At 38.3% G+C, this 17,281-nt stretch overlaps 1 protein-coding gene and 2 non-coding genes across 3 annotated transcripts; all 3 read right to left on the minus strand.

The window, feature by feature from the left end:
* Window positions 1-1,319: 1,319 nt before the first annotated feature.
* On the minus strand, window positions 1,320-16,285 carry LOC135472799 (BOS complex subunit ncln-like). The gene is made up of 15 exons (XM_064752472.1): window positions 16,037-16,285; window positions 14,421-14,611; window positions 12,993-13,137; window positions 12,070-12,164; window positions 10,436-10,519; window positions 10,180-10,283; window positions 9,607-9,695; window positions 8,908-9,032; window positions 6,443-6,633; window positions 5,807-5,924; window positions 5,182-5,345; window positions 3,831-3,884; window positions 3,378-3,456; window positions 2,492-2,563; window positions 1,320-2,217 (listed from the first exon to the last, which is right to left on the minus strand). Exons 1-14 carry the CDS (start codon window positions 16,209-16,211, stop codon window positions 2,498-2,500), a joined length of 1,680 nt encoding a protein of 559 aa, XP_064608542.1. The 5' UTR covers window positions 16,212-16,285; the 3' UTR covers window positions 1,320-2,217; window positions 2,492-2,497.
* LOC135474501 (small nucleolar RNA snR60/Z15/Z230/Z193/J17) lies at window positions 12,495-12,583 on the minus strand. The gene has a single exon (XR_010444977.1). It is a non-coding gene; the product is annotated as a small nucleolar RNA snR60/Z15/Z230/Z193/J17 (small nucleolar RNA).
* On the minus strand, window positions 14,821-14,909 carry LOC135474503 (small nucleolar RNA snR60/Z15/Z230/Z193/J17). Its single transcript, XR_010444980.1, has one exon. It is a non-coding gene; the product is annotated as a small nucleolar RNA snR60/Z15/Z230/Z193/J17 (small nucleolar RNA).
* Window positions 16,286-17,281: the final 996 nt, after the last annotated feature.

Genomic DNA, 17,281 nt, shown 5'->3' on the forward strand with positions numbered 1-17,281 from the left:
GAGGAGAGAGCACCAGGACACTCAAGGTAAAGTATTTATTTATTTATTTGATTGGTGTTTTACGCCGTACTCAAGAATATTTCACTTATACCACAACGGCCAGCATTATGGTGGGTGGAAACCGGGCACAGCCCAACCACAACCATCCACAGGTTGCTGGCAGACCCAAGGTAAAGTAAGTCAATTACTTGAATGAATGAATGATTATGGTTATGGTTTAACGCCACATCAGCAATATTTCAGCCGTATAGTGGCGATCAGTTACTTGAAGTTCACCTTTCCTGAACCAGAGTGCGCCTGAACTAAATACTGACTGCACTAGATACAGGTGCACCTGACCTGAATACTGATTGTACCTGAACTAAATACTGACTGCACCAGATACAGGTGCACCTGACCTGAATACTGATTGTACCTGAACTAAATACTGACTGCACCAGATACAAGTGCACCTGACCTGAACACTGCTTGCACCTGACCTGAACACTGACTGCACCAGATATAGGTGCACCTGACCTGAATACTGATTGTACCTGAACTAAATACTGACTGCACCAGATACAAGTGCACCTGACCTGAATACTGATTGTACCTGAACTAAATACTGACTGCACCAGATACAAGTGCACCTGACCTGAACACTGCTTGCACCTGACCTGAACACTGACTGCACTGGGTACTTAAGTGCACACCTGCACAAGATTCCACACACGCACACAGCTGAAACCACGAAAAGAGATGGGACTGATTTTTGTTTAAAAAAATGAAGAAATAACACTGACTACATTCATCTGGGTACAAAAGTTCAATGCATATTGAAACAAACATATATTTGTAAATTTGAAGTCTTTGAACCCTCCTGATAATGATATTTTCTGGAACTTTTCAAGCCGTTTATTCCTTTGATGCATTGTACTTGGAGAGTCCACATGCAGAATCCATTAACAGCACATGCTACATGTGCCTGCCCAATGTAAGTTGACAATTTTTCTTTGTCTTCGTTCTGCAAACAAGACTGACATTTTGTACACAGAAGGTCTGCAATTAATCATAAGAAACTGTCCTCTAATTAGAAGCATGGTTTGCCACGAGCACATAAATACTTTTAAATGTAAAGGAAAGTTAAGAAAAAATGCTGGTAAGTGTGACTTTTTGCAGATTAAAACGTAACAGCACAGTTTGACATTTTGGGAATGTTTTCAAAATAGTTCACTTGCACTCATGATCGTCACGAACAGTGACAGTAAACACTTCAAGCACTCCCATTTTTCATGCAGGAAACTGCTGAGAATGTCAGTTTATGACAAGTAACAAGATAATCTGCAGATTTTTTTTCTTAAATTTTGTCCCTTCAGGATTCATTATCTGGTATCCATTCGGCTTGTGTATCAATACCCAACCTTTGTAATTTAATTACTGACATATTCATGATATAATGCTTCTTCTGTGTTCTCAGAAGTACAAAAAGCATACATTTTTTCTTTATTAACGATTATTTCAATTTAACATTGAAACAACCCTCTATCGGTTACACTGATTCATACATAGGTTTAGGCAGTTTAACCACCTGTGCACATTCCATCTTTGCCTTTATTCTGGTTGATCGCCTTTTTATACATAACACCAATTACACAAATTTACACAGACTTACACATATATTCACTTTTTTTTTTTCATACTAAAGCTTTAATGTCAACAAACTAAACTTTTTTGTTCTGGTTGATACAGGGAAGTGAAAAAATGTATCTATGATGGTTGCTATAAATTTCCAAATCCCTTTCATTTCACTTGACACATGCAGTAGTAAGACGTGTATAAATATAAAAAACAAATTCTGGACCATTTTCAAATATACAGATTCAGTCATAATTACATTCTGCTTCTAATTCTGTCCAACAACACAGAAATTGTCCTGGTATCATCATTTAGGTGGATACTAAATGTAGGACAACACCATCAAATAGAAATGCTGCCATGGCATTCAAATCCAAGATGACAAAACACCCATTTCAACACTTAAATCACGATGACCAGTTGTCTGTCTCCAAGGAAGTTGGCACTGGCTACCATAACAACTTTTACACAAGTTATATGATCTTAAGACAATTTGAATGTGTCAATTTCTGGTAACGATTAAGGTAATTCCCACTGGCCAGACGGACGTCTACACTGGACTGTTCATAGAGTCTGCATCACTAGCAGTGATTTACCAAGGAGCTGAAAAGAAAAAAATAAATATCCTTTTCAATTACTCAAATCAGTCACATTTACTATATTATTATTAACCAATCCAGAATCAAGCAAAATGCATCAGCTGAAAACAGATAAACTTTAAGCAAAATATATTTACTTTAGTACTGATATTGCTTCAATATGCTGTATGCTTCAATTTCTCCTAGATTTAAAACCAGGCTAGTACAGTTGTACTAAAGCGCTGGTTTAGATTGACTTTTTTTTTTTTCCAACTCTCTTGAGATATACATGGACTTACATCTTGTTACTGGACCTTTGACTTCTTCGGACTTGAGATTTTGTTAAGGGCACCAAGTACAATGTAGAAATTCTGAAACACAGATGCATTTACCAGCAAATGACTAGCATTTATAATACATATGGAATACTTCTGATTGGCTTGGAATAAAATGTACAGGTAAGCTTACGAATGTTATCCTCAAAAATTTTACGATCAACTCTTATTTTTTTTTCTCTGCGAAAAGGCCATTCTTAGTTTCTGGGTGAATTTTTTTAACAAAAATGTTGGTAAAGTGTAATAAATACTTTATAAGAAATGTTCAAATTTTTAGCAAGACAGAACATGTAATTATGACTGAATGACCACCAGATCATTTCATGTAGCCCTAATCACTACTGTTATCAAGACGCCCTGATTTTGACAGTCAACATATCCCAAGTTTTTATCTATGCCAAGCAGCTTTTTAGCGGTCAGTATTTATTTATTTATTTGATTGGTGTTTTATGCCACACTCAAGAATATTTCACTTATACGATGGAGGCCAGCATTACGGTTGGAGGAAACCGGTCAGAGCCGGGGGGAAAACCACAACCATCCCCAGGTTGCTGGTTGACCTTCGTACTTACGGCCAGAGAGGAAGCCAGCATGAGTTGGACTTGAACTCACAGGACCACATCTGTCAGTCAGTAGGTCAAATTCTAAACATCCTATCTTCAAAACATAGGCTATTCACTAAATGAGGTGCATGACTGCAAGATGTCAAGTTTAGCAGGATGTCGCATCAGTTGCAAATATGAAATTGTTTACCGGATGTTTTCTCAAGAGATTAAACACACCAAACACAAGTTTAATGAAGAGTGCTGATATATAAACATGCTTCAAATTCTCTGCAATGTTCACATACCTGCACTAATAAGTACATTATACCAAGGTATCCCAATATTCCCAGTGCTAGAAATAGATCAAATACTGCTGGCTTCACACTGAAAAAAAAAAAAAAACCAAAACAATAAAATTAACATTTGCATTTTTTTGTATTGATTTACAGATTTATTAGTTTGGTGTGTAACATGATATAGAAGAATATACATCATGGCCAGCCACCCAACCATTTTCTCAATCAAAGCTTCAGTTAAACCAGCAAAGACTGGCATGACTGGATAGTACACAACCATATTGATCAATGTCTGATTAGGCAGTTGACAGCAACTTTTTCAAGCACTGAGAGTTGTCTGAAGTTAAGCACATCAAAAAATAGTGTGCTTTTTGGGGGACAGACAATGACGTCAAAGAGCCTTGTTTACAAACTATTAACTTGTCATAATTACTTATTTCCCAGATTGTTAAAGATACTAACCTGTAAGAGTTCATCATGAACTGAGCGCCACTGTAGAACATAAACTCTGGATCTCTGAAGCAATAAAATACAAAACCGGTCACTTATAAATCTCTTTGTACATGCTTTCTATTTAAGTACTCCATGCATGCTTTGAATTTTATCTCATACATGTACTTCATTTTGAGTCAAAATACAAAGAGCCATTAGGTGTGTGTATATATCTGCCTTATTGTGGCTGAGCAAGCCCATGTCAACAGTGCCCACTGGCTCAAGGCAGATACTTAAATGTCAGACAACAGACAGAAATACAGCTTTATCTTCTTTGAATCTGCCAAATGGAATCCGTGTCAACTGCATTATTATTACGGAAATGTTGAACATTAATAGTTTAATCAAAAGAATAGTAATACAAATAAGAATTCTGCAGATTTTAGATCTATTGGCTTATCACATCAAATAAGATACTCTTTCAAGTTTTCTTAATAGATATTTCTCTGAAAGGCTATTTTGTACTTTCTTTTGTAAAAGATACAAAATTCTGGAAAATTAGTCTTGGTTTCCATGGCAACCGCCAATGTGCACAAACAATGTTGCCACATCAGGACTACAAAGTCATAGGTCAAGCTTTATGTCAACTATATATAAATTAACATTTTATAAAATGGCTTAGATATGTGCCTCGAGTTGCTACGTTCAGTTAATGAACAAACTAGAAGCAAGCATATCAGGTTAAGAGACAAAAAAAGTCTTTTCAGATGACAACTTTTTTGACCTGAAAGTTGTGGCCGATAAAGCAGGAGCTGGAATCAATCACTGAAATGTACAGTGTTGCACTTATGAATATTGGGCACATAAAACAATCACAGCTCAGTTCCAGCTGGGTTAGGGTAACCTCTTTACAAGACATCAGTGAATACACATCCAACATTTTTGAAAACAACCTCTTGAAGAAAGTGGTAAGGCCCAACATCATCCATGTTACATAATATTGGACAAAGGTTGCTTGTTTGAAGTACAGCTGCACACTCCAATTTCCGGTATGCTTTAAAGAGAATAGGACCTTTATTACCACTCCTGCAAGCATAAATCTATTCCTGAGTTGAAATGACATTGGATTGGATTGATAGGCCTAATGCGTCCTGCAAACTGCTTTGCATTATGGACCCGCTGGATTTTTTTAAGTAAATGAATAAACGTTGAGGCAGGTATATATCAGAAATTGTTGAAATAGAGCTGAATGTTTAATTTAATTGAACTACCCTTGGTCCAATATAAAACAGGGACATGTGGGTCTCACCACTTTCTCTAAAGGGCTGTTTCAAAATTTCAGACTTGCAACACTGACATGTAGACACAATAACCACCCCACCTTTTGTCAGCCTTCAGTCCTGCTGTTTTGACATCCTTCAGATAACGCATGAGCGTCTCTGTCAGCGTCTGCACTAGACTGTGGTCTTTAGGTAACAACTGGCAGGCCCTGGGTTGTCTGGTCAGCTCATCTAGCCATGCCTCCATAAGGCTTTCTTCTACTGTCTGGTAACAGAACAATGGTCATTCAATTCAATCATGGTCCATGCAAACTTTCTCAAGAGGTCATGCAGTTCAGTTAACTTACGATCCAGTGTATTGATAGATCACCTTTCATCACTAAATATGTGGCAATCTTTATGATGTAAGGTGGTACCAATTTTATTTTGTGCTTTATGGACGAGCAGACTACAAGATATGAGAATGGAACAAAAATAAAACTGAAAGGTGACTGCATTGATGAGAGGCTCCTGGGTGATTCTGCCGCACTAGCACGCTAACCACTAGGTAACAGAGGTCCCCATGAACACACTGAGATCATAGTGAAATAACTGCTGTTTTTATAGACAACACAACACATATCACACCCACAAACATGGGCTTCACTATTTTGTCTATACTAATATCTGTTTTCTCTCACAGTTAATACAGTATACACATTGACATTATAACAAAAAGAGACTTACTAAACCCTCCCCAAAAAGCTGGAATGATCCCTGACTGGACAGGTTGTAGATGTACCGGGCCAAAGCCTCAGCTACAATATATGTGTTTCTTTTCACAACAGTCACATCCACCTGGTCTCTGTAATCACACAACACGGAAACAATCTCATGTAAAATACACCAACTGATTTGGAGCCATTAAAGGGTGGAACCAGTGCACTAAATCATTAACTTTGTAATTTACAGCAAGTAATATGCACACAATGAATCAATGACAGAACAGTGCACTCGTGTTATTGTGCTCTACATGTCAGCAAAACTTAACCCCAATACATGAAGAACATTTTAAAATACCACCCATAACATTTTGCTTAACACTGATTTTAATACACTCAGTCATGAATAAATGTAACTCACATTATTTAATATGCACACAGGGAATCAATCATGGAATATGCTGTACCTTGAATGCAAAACCGGAGCCCAATACATGCAGTAGTTTGTATGAAATCACGCCTAACATTTTGTTTAATATTGCTTTCCCCATTATTGGACATGTACTTTGTACAAGTGAGCTAAAATTATCTTAATAGAGTATAAAGTGCAACTCTTAAAGTTAAGACTTTCATTTTGGTAAATCTATGATATATATTGTACCTTGTGTCAAGTATAGTTGATCGTAACGGTGATCTGTGCGTATCCAATCGTGACAGGGAAAAAGCTGGAAGTCTTCTCATGCTGAACCTCTCGTGCTCCCAAGCCAGGGACTCCTCTGCCAGGTTGATCTTTTTGTGAGTCATCTTAAACTGTACCTCTGGGTGGTACTCGGATATCACATCTTCAAGGTTCTGAAACAGCATTATCATAAACTATACGTCTAGCTGGTAATCTGATATCACATCCTCCAGATTCTGAAACACAGTGATATCATAAATTATACCCCTCAGTTCCGAAACATAGGGTTATCACAAACTGTACCTGCAGGTGGTACACTGTTATCTCATCATCTAGGTTCTCAAAGACAGGATTATGATAAACTGTACCTTTAGATTCTGAAACACAAAACTGTATGTCTGTTTTGGTACTTTAATATCACATCCTCTAACTTCTATAGGGTACTGTAAATCACCGAGTTTAGCCGAAAATTTCTGGCTGTAATGTTTAGCCGATTTGAGTTGTCTGAAGAGATGACAGCGGAAAGTGATCAGCCCTAAGCTATGAAGTAATCCCCAGTGATGGTCTGGCTGCTGGCCCTCGGAACATGGAGTAAACTCCCCAGTCATGGACTGAGAGATGGGTGATTTTACACCCACTAGTCCATCTAGACCCTTATTAAAATGTTGTTTGATGCACATAGCAAGCCATTGTTCTCAAGGTTGGGTCAGACGGTTGCCGAAAAAAAAAATTTTTTGGGACCCGTGAAACAACTTGTGGAAAATGATTTAAAATTCTCCCAGTTGGTTACTTCTGTACAGTATGAGTTTGGGGCGGCATAACATACAAGATATTAGCCTTGCACCCCCATTACACTCCATGAAGGTTTTGTTTGCTAGTTTGCACCGTATGGGGGTCAATTACCGTACTGGACAGTGAGGCTTAAAACACCTTTGTTTTCAATCCTGAATTAAAGCGAATAAAGCATCAAGCGACAATTGCAACAAACCTGTATATTCCAAAAATGTTCACACTAAACAGGCTACCTGACGTATTACTTCTCAGGCAGACAGGCTAAATTTGCAGGTTACACTTGCTGGCCTCAATTAAACGTGCGAATGCTTAATTGTTCAGGTTACATGGAGATAGCCCAATGACTGCGAAATCAGGGGGTTGGTGTTGTCCCCAAATCAGCATACAAAGGTATTTCAGTGATACAGGTCTGAGTGGTAAGTATAAGTCGTCAAGCTCTCGTCAAATAGCAGTGGAATTTGCGACGTCTCACACATGTGTTATTTCTTTACAATAAAAACTCTCCTCCCATTTCAGAAAAATTCTATTTTCCCACCTTATCAAATCGGGTACCTTCAGTTCCACACAGAAAACATATTTCGGCACAGTTTCTGAAACTAGATAAACCATATGCTCTAATTTCGTTCTCACATCAACTGCCATGCACTGGACTGAGAACTCCATCATGTGCGCGTGAATATCTATTAGATGCATTTATTTTCATTGACCCGTCCCTTGGAACGTGAAAAATCTCTCGCTGAATCTAGACCAGCTGACAGAGGCCCATTAATGTACATACAGCCACCTGCCCACTAAAATGCGTGTACAGCAATTTTCGTGAGACCGCTTTGGACTTTGCTACTTAACCATTTCAGTAAAGCCATTTTGTCATGTATTACAGTGGTTAATGCAACACACGTAACCCATTTACAGAGAGTAGAATTAAAAAGATTGGCCAAAACATCAGGTGGTCAGATCGGGTCTCTGCTGTGATTGACGGTTCTTCTAAACTATGTTGAAACTTCAAAGACTATACCTAAAGCTGCAGCGGATGGTTGGGATTAGCCATGATATCAATGAAACTCTCCCGTTTATATCTGAATACTCATAGGTTGTACATGTAGTTTGGCACCGCTTACTTCTAAATATCCATATGTAAATATAATGAATGCTATTGTTAGCTGGTAAGGTGTGATCACAAGTTCTGATAAAAACAAATTGTGTGACCATGGATTTTCTTACTCCAACAAGGGCAAACCTGTAAAGCTGAACCTAATCGCGGTAAGTTGGAGCAGCCAAGTGTTGTATTTATATTTGTAAATTAGCTTCTAAAATGCACATGGGTATTTATTTACTTTAGACTAGACACATATTTGGCACTCACCATGCATGAAATGTGCATTCTGGAAGTACACGTATCGTTATTCTACTAGAGCTAACAGAGGCATGTGACACAAGGAATCATCGGATATACTTTTTAAAACAATTGGCTAAACTCTATGTGATTTACGGTACAACAGGATATGGAAAACTTATACTTTGTCACACTGTTCTATCCAGCTATTTCAGAGACTCCTCAGATGTTGAACAAAACAATGTCACCTAATCAGCACTGAAACTCTATTCTTCAAAAAAAAAAACACCATCACTCGGCCATAATTAAGTAGAGTGACTACCTTTTGGAAGATTCCCCCTGCGCTGTCTTCTTTAGGTGGCTTAGACACATGAAGGTTAAGGGTATTCCCCTGCCCCAGAGAGTCCAGGCACAGTACAAATAACACATCTCCTAGGATGTTAGAGTCTGAAATACCAAGCCGGTTCAGGAATGTATACTCATACTGGGGTGCAAGAAAAGTTGAAACTAGCATAAAGACTTACACAAATGAAGATTTTCTTGACTTTCACAGCAATTGTGGAACATCATGAATCAACTACTGTTCTACATTTTGCGACACCCAGTCTGCTCATTTTAGCCAATATATATATAATTCTGGCAGGAATATTGAGTTTCCTTTTTCTCAAAAGGTTAGACCATCTAATGAGCAACGTACTCATATGTTTACTTTTCCAAAAGGCTGGTGAAGAAATGTAATATTCTTCTTCTATATCTGTCCCAAATTACAGAAGAATTAAGGTATTTATTTGTTCTGGTGGATTTTTTAAGGAGGAGGAGGGCGGGAGCCGGGGTGCAAACAGATGTGAGATCTTACAGCTTCTCTTTGATGTGCAAGGCATATATCTTCACAGAACAAATTTAGCATGCATGTACCCCATCAGGTTAGCTTTCCAGACCATTCTCAATACTAAGATAATGTTTATTTATAATGTTTTTGCTGACATTTATCAAAGATTTATATATACATACAAGTACTTACCTGGAGAGTCTAAGTTATCTTCAATCCACTTTTTTGTTCCTTGGTAATTAAATTTTCCTCCCCCAGACAAGAGAAACACAAGATTGTATCTTGTTCATTAAGGAATGAAACAGCTAGCACAGGTACTCCAACTTGTCAACAAAGATGTCACTGGAAGATATGCAAACTGCTTCTACGTATATTCCCCCATTTGTAATATAATGGTCACTTGTTCATAAATCATTTCCACCACGAAAAGGGGTACAATCTGTTCACTGAAAATCTGAAATTTCTTGAATATATATATGTATAGTTTGTACCTTGTATCAGTCAGATTGCTTTACCATGCAGTTAATGATACGAGACTGATGGCTTATACCGGGTACACTCAAAGAGTACTTGGAGCAACATTTTTGGAGTCTGTTTGGAAATCAATGAGTGTTTTCTAAGCAGAGACAGCAAATTCCGGACTAAGATATTAACAGTACATTTTACGTCAGAGAGAGCAAGGTGAAGACATTGAAAGTATTTTCAGACAAATTCAAAGTGTACTTTAGATCAAATTCAACACAAAGCGTCAAATCAAAAGGATACTTGGCATGTGTCCTGGAGTTTGTGTAGAGTTTTGAGAAGAGTCTGGCCAGCTCCAACAACATGACTACCCCACTTCCATTAGAGTCTGCTCCTCGTGACAGGGCCTGTGATAGAGGGAACCAGATAAAATTGGTTTGAAAGACAGTACCAAGAATTGATACATTAAATTTAATATGCTAATGAAACCATGATTAAACAACAAGTTTATCCATCCATGCATATTAAAGATTACAAAGATTATTGGTAGCCTACTCACTGGTGCCACTCCATAGGAGTCATAGTGGGCAATAATGGCTACCGTGGGCAGTTGGTCTTCAATTCCATACCCAGACAGTTTACCCTGAAATCATAATTAGTACAGAAGTATGATTATACAAGGATCCTGAATCCCAGTGTGTCGATATGGTGAAACAAAAAAAAAAAAAAAAAAAAAATTTCAAATTATCTTGAATACAACCCTTTTAAATAATAAGTACTATTTAAATAAACTTTAAATTTCACCACCTTTTGCAGGTTGTCAAAGTGTAAGAAAATTATATTGTCTACATGGAAACACTGTACGTATACAGTGTAAACTTGCTATAGCGCGCTGCTTTGAGGACAGGTTTCTGAGCACGTTATAGGCTGCCTTGCGCTATAATGAAAGACCTTTAGATCCAGTATACACAGCTACAGTATATAGGGGCACAGTCTATGTTACAGGTCAAGATTTTGACATTGAACGAAGTTTTATCGATGCAACGTGTTTTGCCAAATGCTTTCTTACTGTTAGTTTACTATAAACGCATGAGATTTTTTGTTACCTAAGGATTCAAGCATTTCAGCACCGTCCTATCCTGCGAAGCTAGCCTCGTATCTCGTAATCACAGGCCTGAGCTCATCTACAGAACTCGATGCATGTTACACATTTCCACAAGCTGAATTCAAGTAACGTAGTCTCATCCACTTTATTTTTAAATTTAAAAAAATGCTACAGCTCATTTGGTATCCAATTCGTCCATGTCTGCTCGTATCAGAAGTAACTCCTGGACCTTAAATTCCTCAGATTCCAAACTGTCAACCCGATCACCTGACCGCGTTATAGCTACTGAACCAAATATACAAAATACTGTTCACCATTTTAATGTATATCATGTTAAAGCAATGTATCAAATGAAGGAAAGAGAAAAAAAAAAAAAGAAGAAGCCATTCTCAAATGTTTGAGTGAGTTCATTGCAACTCTCACATGTCAGAGTGCCAGTAAGCCAAATCTCACTTCCTGTAGTTTCACATCTCATATTATAGCCGTTCAGTAATCTGACTTAAGTTATCAGCATTTACTGAAAGTGTACAAACATTAATCTCTTTATGAGGTATGCCTGTCACGGTGAGCAAAATGTGTTCTGCATTGCTGACGAAACTACACACACACGGAAAAAATGCTGCAACAACAACAACCACAGGCGTTTGGAATCAACTCACTTGCAAAGGAAATGTGACCAGCTACAACCTCTTCCATTATTCATAGAAAAATCCATTTCTTTTTGCTTATACTGACGTAATATTCAAAAGACTAAGCCTAAAATATCAAATAACACTGAGGAAACGAAGCAAATGATGCTGCGTTCTTTACGCATACTTCTTGGTGAAAAACCTTTATTCGTTTGCAGTTTTCGCTGTTCTCACATTAAAGTACACCATAGATTTTTGAAGGACATGATTTGTGTCGTGTTGTATTCAATTGCGCGCTGTATCGAGGTGTCTTATAGTGATGCTACACTGTATAACAATACATTCACAACTGGGAAATGAAAATGTGACTATATCACACCTGAAAACTTCAAAATGCTTCAGTTGCAGCGGTTACTTTCAGGAGGGCAATGTCAAAAGTTCTTATACACTTATTTTTACCTGAATATTGACGATCTGAAAGTCCGCCATACTTTTAGCCTGGGCTCCATTAACAACCAGCTGGTAGCCATTAGCTAAGGCACTACCCAGGAGAGCTGAGAAAACACGATGAGATAGCCAATCATACCGTATGTCAATGACAGTCATTTAATATTTATATTAAACTGAAATGTTAGAATATCCTTGACTTCACTGATAAAAGTGATAGGTCACAGTGTTACATATCACTTTTGATATTACATTTTAATTCAACTCTCACCTGCAAAATATTTATGGTATTCAAGCTTCACTATGCACTATGCAAGGGAATTAAAAAGTGCCAAATTTTTTTGATTCTCCAATTGATTTTCCAATTAACAGAAATATCTATACATCCCCCCGCCTCTCAATCTATTACAGATGGCCAAAGTGTTCTCAGCCAAGCTCAAAGTCAATCAGATAGGAGCGAAAGACAAAATGCAACAGTAATCTTCACTGTCAAATCTGCTGAACTATGAAATCATCATAGACTTGGAGCTTGGCAAGTTACACCCTATGCACCTTACATCTTTCCCACGACTGACCAGATCATTCTCGGAAATGTAAGACAGCCATAGACAAGTATGTGCCAAGCTAACATTTATTTATCTGACTGCTCGACACCATACTGAAGAATTCTTTTACTTCTACAATGGAGGTCAGTGTAATAAATAGAGTAAACCGGAGTTCCTCTGGCAAACCGTTGACCTTTGGCATGTTACTGACAGACTTTCCCATTATATTGGTGGAAGACATCGTTTTCAATGAAGGCTGAACTGCACACACAGCCACATGAGTGTTGTAGATCACATGTTGTCTCCTATGGACCAGGGCCAGGGAAGGCATGGAAAAGCTAAGCTTTAAACAATTCTTATGGAAATGTACAATTACACCCGCACACCCACCTTCCACAGCTGTAGCAGCCTGATCACTCGTACTGGCCCTCTTCACTTCCTCATACATTTGCCCCACCTCAGCACTCTCGTGGGTGAAGTAGACGGGAAGGGGCGTTTCTTCTGACATCAAATCCCGCTCAAGTCCCATCAACAGCTGAAACAAGTCCCAGGTGAAAATGACCAGTGTTAATGTATGTTTAATGCTTTCCACAAGAATTTTTTGCTTAAATGAAGGCAGTTTATGGGCGGGAAAACTGGAGAGTTTGGAGTAACTCGTTGCCCTTTGCAACATATCTGACAAACCTCTTGACTTTCTTTCACATCTAACCTACATGTTCTAAATTTTGGGACACCTGGTGTGCTCATTTTAGCCAATATATATGTCATTATATATAATATTTATAATATTGGGTTTCTTTCTTCTCAAATGGTCAGACCATCTAATGAAGTACATACTCATATCTTTACCTTTCCAAAAGGCTGGTAAAGAAATGTAATATTCTATTTTTAACACTACCATTATCTGTCCCAAATTTTAGAAGAATTAGGGTAGATCATTTTACTACTTCTATGCTGGTCAAACATGCGAGTAGAGCAAAGAAGATTTACCCACAGCATTTACTGAACTACAAAACCTTCATCTTTGATTCACTGATTATTAATTACTAAATCATTTAAATGCCACACTCCAGAATTATACACATTTTCAACAGTGGTCTGCTTTATTGGAGGAGAAAATTGGCATGCCAGGAATAATCCAACCCCTTTTTGCAAGTAGCTACTGCCACAGAGACACCTAGGACAACAGAGTTGGAGGAACCTTGGATACCTTATCTGAGTATGGGATTGAACTGACACCCCATATGTTCTGGCCTTTAAAACCATAAGCACCTGAACTACTCACCCAGAACCCATTCCAGCTTATGTTATGTCTCATCTTGTGTATTCAGTAAAAATCAGAGATATTTCACCTAAAGTTTGGTATATAAATATGCACTTAGAATCAAGCGAAAAGTGTCACCTGAAAAATGTTAAAATTTAAGGTGAAATACAGTATGCCATGAATCATTCAAGCTAATCCATTGCATACTGCTGCTGTTTCATTGGCTTAAAAGGTTCTCCATTACATTTCCATAAAGATAACTTAACTACTAGTGAGAGTGATATTGCTGTCCATTCAGAAGCATTAGGTATTTGTGCACATCCTGGAGTCAGATCATCTCCATAAAAGTTCTATGATCATCTGTTATTAGCACCTATGAGCCACAACACAAGGTGACATTTTAACACTGACAAGCAGACAAATACCTTCAACTGAACTGAATAGAACTTTACCCTATATGATAACTGGGTCAAGTGCCAGGATTGAGTAGCCAATCCAGTGATGTGTTATTTCCTTTCTACCAAAACAGGTCATCAAACCTATCCGGTACATACCTCCTTCTCCTCTGCAGCTAAGGTGGACACATTTTGGGGCAGGAGAATGAGAAGGGCCCCGGCATTCTGTGTCAGCAAGTCTCGATATTTGACCATGTTTATCTCCCTCAGTCGAGCAATGACGCAGCGACGAGTCAGCATCTTGGCCTCTAGAGATCTAGCCTCCATGTTAACCATGGCATTTCTGCAGCCTTAAGAATAAAAAAATATTCAACAAATATGAAAACAGAACAATTTGGCAATATAAACAGTCCCGAGACTGTTGAGTATGCTGTATGAGCAACAGTGTATTTTACACAACTTTTACATTTAGTCCAGTTGCAATTTCACAAACGAAGCATCTCATTCTACCACTGTTCTACAGTTACCTGTATGCATATAAATTGTTTTCAGCCAAGCTCAAAGTCAATCAGATAGGAGCGAAAGACAAAATGCAACAGTAATCTTCACTGTCAAGTCTGCTGAACTATGAAATCATCATAGACTTGGAGCTTGGTAAGTTTTAACATTATATTAAACCAGCATTTTTGTTATATCACGCTCTTTTTTATCTCTTGACTCATCAACATGTTTTGGTTTTGGCCGCAACTGCACCAATACCTACTGAACTAACTATCCTTGCAAATGCTACCCAGTTCAATGCTGGAAAATCCGTCCCCGTACCTGTCAATTTAGGCCAGACATTGCTACAACTCAGCGTGAAGCAGAAACACTGAAAAACCCGTTTCCATAAGCCCATGAAAGATATGTCACCACCTACCCACCTGAACAGGTAACCTGTCAAGATGTTGTCATCTAACAATTCGTGAATCACCAAATTCATCCTTATTGCAAATATGTATTTTGTTGCTTTTGTCTTTGCTGCATCCTCTATCATGAACAGTAGATCATTTGAGCAAGTGACAGGGAATGGGAGATATTTCGTTCCTAGCGAGTTACAGTGGCAATGTGGGGAAGCATGGGGAGTTGCCTATGAGAGACACAAGTTCTCGGGAGTTTCGCGTTGGGGGTACTCGCCAACATACTGGAAGTTAGGGTTAGAACCCTGGCAGTACACGGTCTTCGAGCATAAGCGTTGGGCGAATGGAGTGTTCTTTAAACCCAACTTCCGGCATATGCACGAGCGTTCCACATGGAACTCTCAAGAACTTGTACCTCTCATAGACCCTATAAGAGAGCTGGCTTTCCCAGTGTTTCTGCTTCATGTGAAGCATAGCTGTAGCGACACCCAGTCTAAAGCAAAATGTGCAGTGACACACTTCCAGCTTCGAACCGGGTACATGTAGTTGTGGCTATGACCAAGACATGTAGACGAGTCAGGAATGAAAAAAACAAGAGCATGAAATTTTTTAGTAATAGTATATACTACAAAAAATGTGTTCCTTCGACGACTATAACACATTACAAAGAGTTTCACATTGTAACGCTTGTGGATGCGCCACTTGCTACTGTAAGACAAAATTTCTCTTAAGTCGAACAATTTTTTCAAAATATTTACGGTAACTGAAAGAGAACTCCTCACCACACCCACGTGAATCTTCATCGTATGGAAGACAAATTGAATTTCGAAGGATAATAACACATTTCTTTTGAAACGTTATGTTCAGTAAATTTACCATAAGCAGTTCCGTGCAGATCGTACTGCTGCATTCGGTAAACACCGAACTCATGAGCCCCTTGAACAGGATTCATCGGGGAAATGATTATCAACAGCGGCACAAAAAACAGGAAAGATAGCGGAAAACTGTTCCTGAACATTTCCAAAACTTCCCCGGCCTCGTCGAACAGCATCTTGGACGCCTGTGGTTACCTCAGATTCGAATTTGTGCAATCAGAAATGAATATTTTTGGCTGGAACAAGCTGAGGGTGAAACTGAAGCACGCTGTGTTCGAGGCCAAGCTGCGCTTTGCCAGGTCTGCTTTGCACATGGAGAGAAGAAATATGAAAACGAGGCTACGGTATGATTATCTCCCCTTGCACCCCTCTCCTCAGGCTGAAATGTACAGTGTAGTTTGTTCTGTGAGTTGACATTTATGAAGTGGTCTGAACGGTAATTTCTTGGTCACAAGCTCTAAAATTTGGACTTACGGGATACATGAAACACTCTGGTTTGATTTCTTAATGTGCAGATTATCATGTGTACGAACATATAACAGTACGAACAAATTTTTCAACATTCACATTGTGGGGTAAAATTGGCTTCAAATGGTTTCCTTAAGGCCTGACGGCAAATATGCAAACTAAAAATGGGTAATTAACCGGTGTAAAAATTTTCGCAAAATGAAATTATTTTTAATAAAAATTCCAGGGCATAATTTTTTCATTTGGCATAGAAAAATAACCTTTGTTTTATAGTTCCTTTTCACGTATCCTTTAAGTCAGAAATGGCTTTGCAGAATTGGCCCCATTTTGGTCATTGTAAACAAGTCAAACACCTCATTCCAGAATTTTTTCTAACTTACCAGAATTGGTCTTCCTAGAATTATGCCAGATAAAGCAGCAGAAAGTGAAATTTCAATGGATAAATGTATTCAAGGCTTTTTTGTTTAACCTACAATATCGGCTACTTATCAGTAAACTGGAGGTGCCCCAAAAAAACCACTGACCTTTAGTAAGCTACTGATGAACTTTTCGACATGTGAGAGACAGACAAATGTCTGCCCACCATATTGGGGGAATGCACACACTGTTCAAAAAAACACTAAATTGTGCAAATGGCTATCATCAACCACTTCTTGTGACAAGATCATACAGAAGGTGAAAGGGGAATCCACAAACTCCCTGTCCAAGGCTGGGATTGAACCAGCGTCTTGTATGTCCTGGTATCTAAATCTAAATTGAACTATGACTGCATACATAC

Source organism: Liolophura sinensis, chromosome 8 (genome assembly GCF_032854445.1).
Source record: "Liolophura sinensis isolate JHLJ2023 chromosome 8, CUHK_Ljap_v2, whole genome shotgun sequence".
Classification (NCBI taxonomy): domain Eukaryota; kingdom Metazoa; phylum Mollusca; class Polyplacophora; order Chitonida; family Chitonidae; genus Liolophura; species Liolophura sinensis.

Coding starts and splice junctions, on each gene's coding strand:
- LOC135472799 (XM_064752472.1), bottom strand. CDS start 16,211: ATGCTGTTCGACGAGGCCGGGGAAGTTTTGGAAATGTTCAGGAACAGT. Junction 13,138..14,420: donor TAGCTGCAGAGGAGAAGGAG/GTATGTACCGGA, acceptor GACTTGTTTCAG/CTGTTGATGGGACTTGAGCG. Junction 3,885..5,181: donor GGACTGAAGGCTGACAAAAG/GTGGGGTGGTTA, acceptor TTATTGCTTCAG/AGATCCAGAGTTTATGTTCT.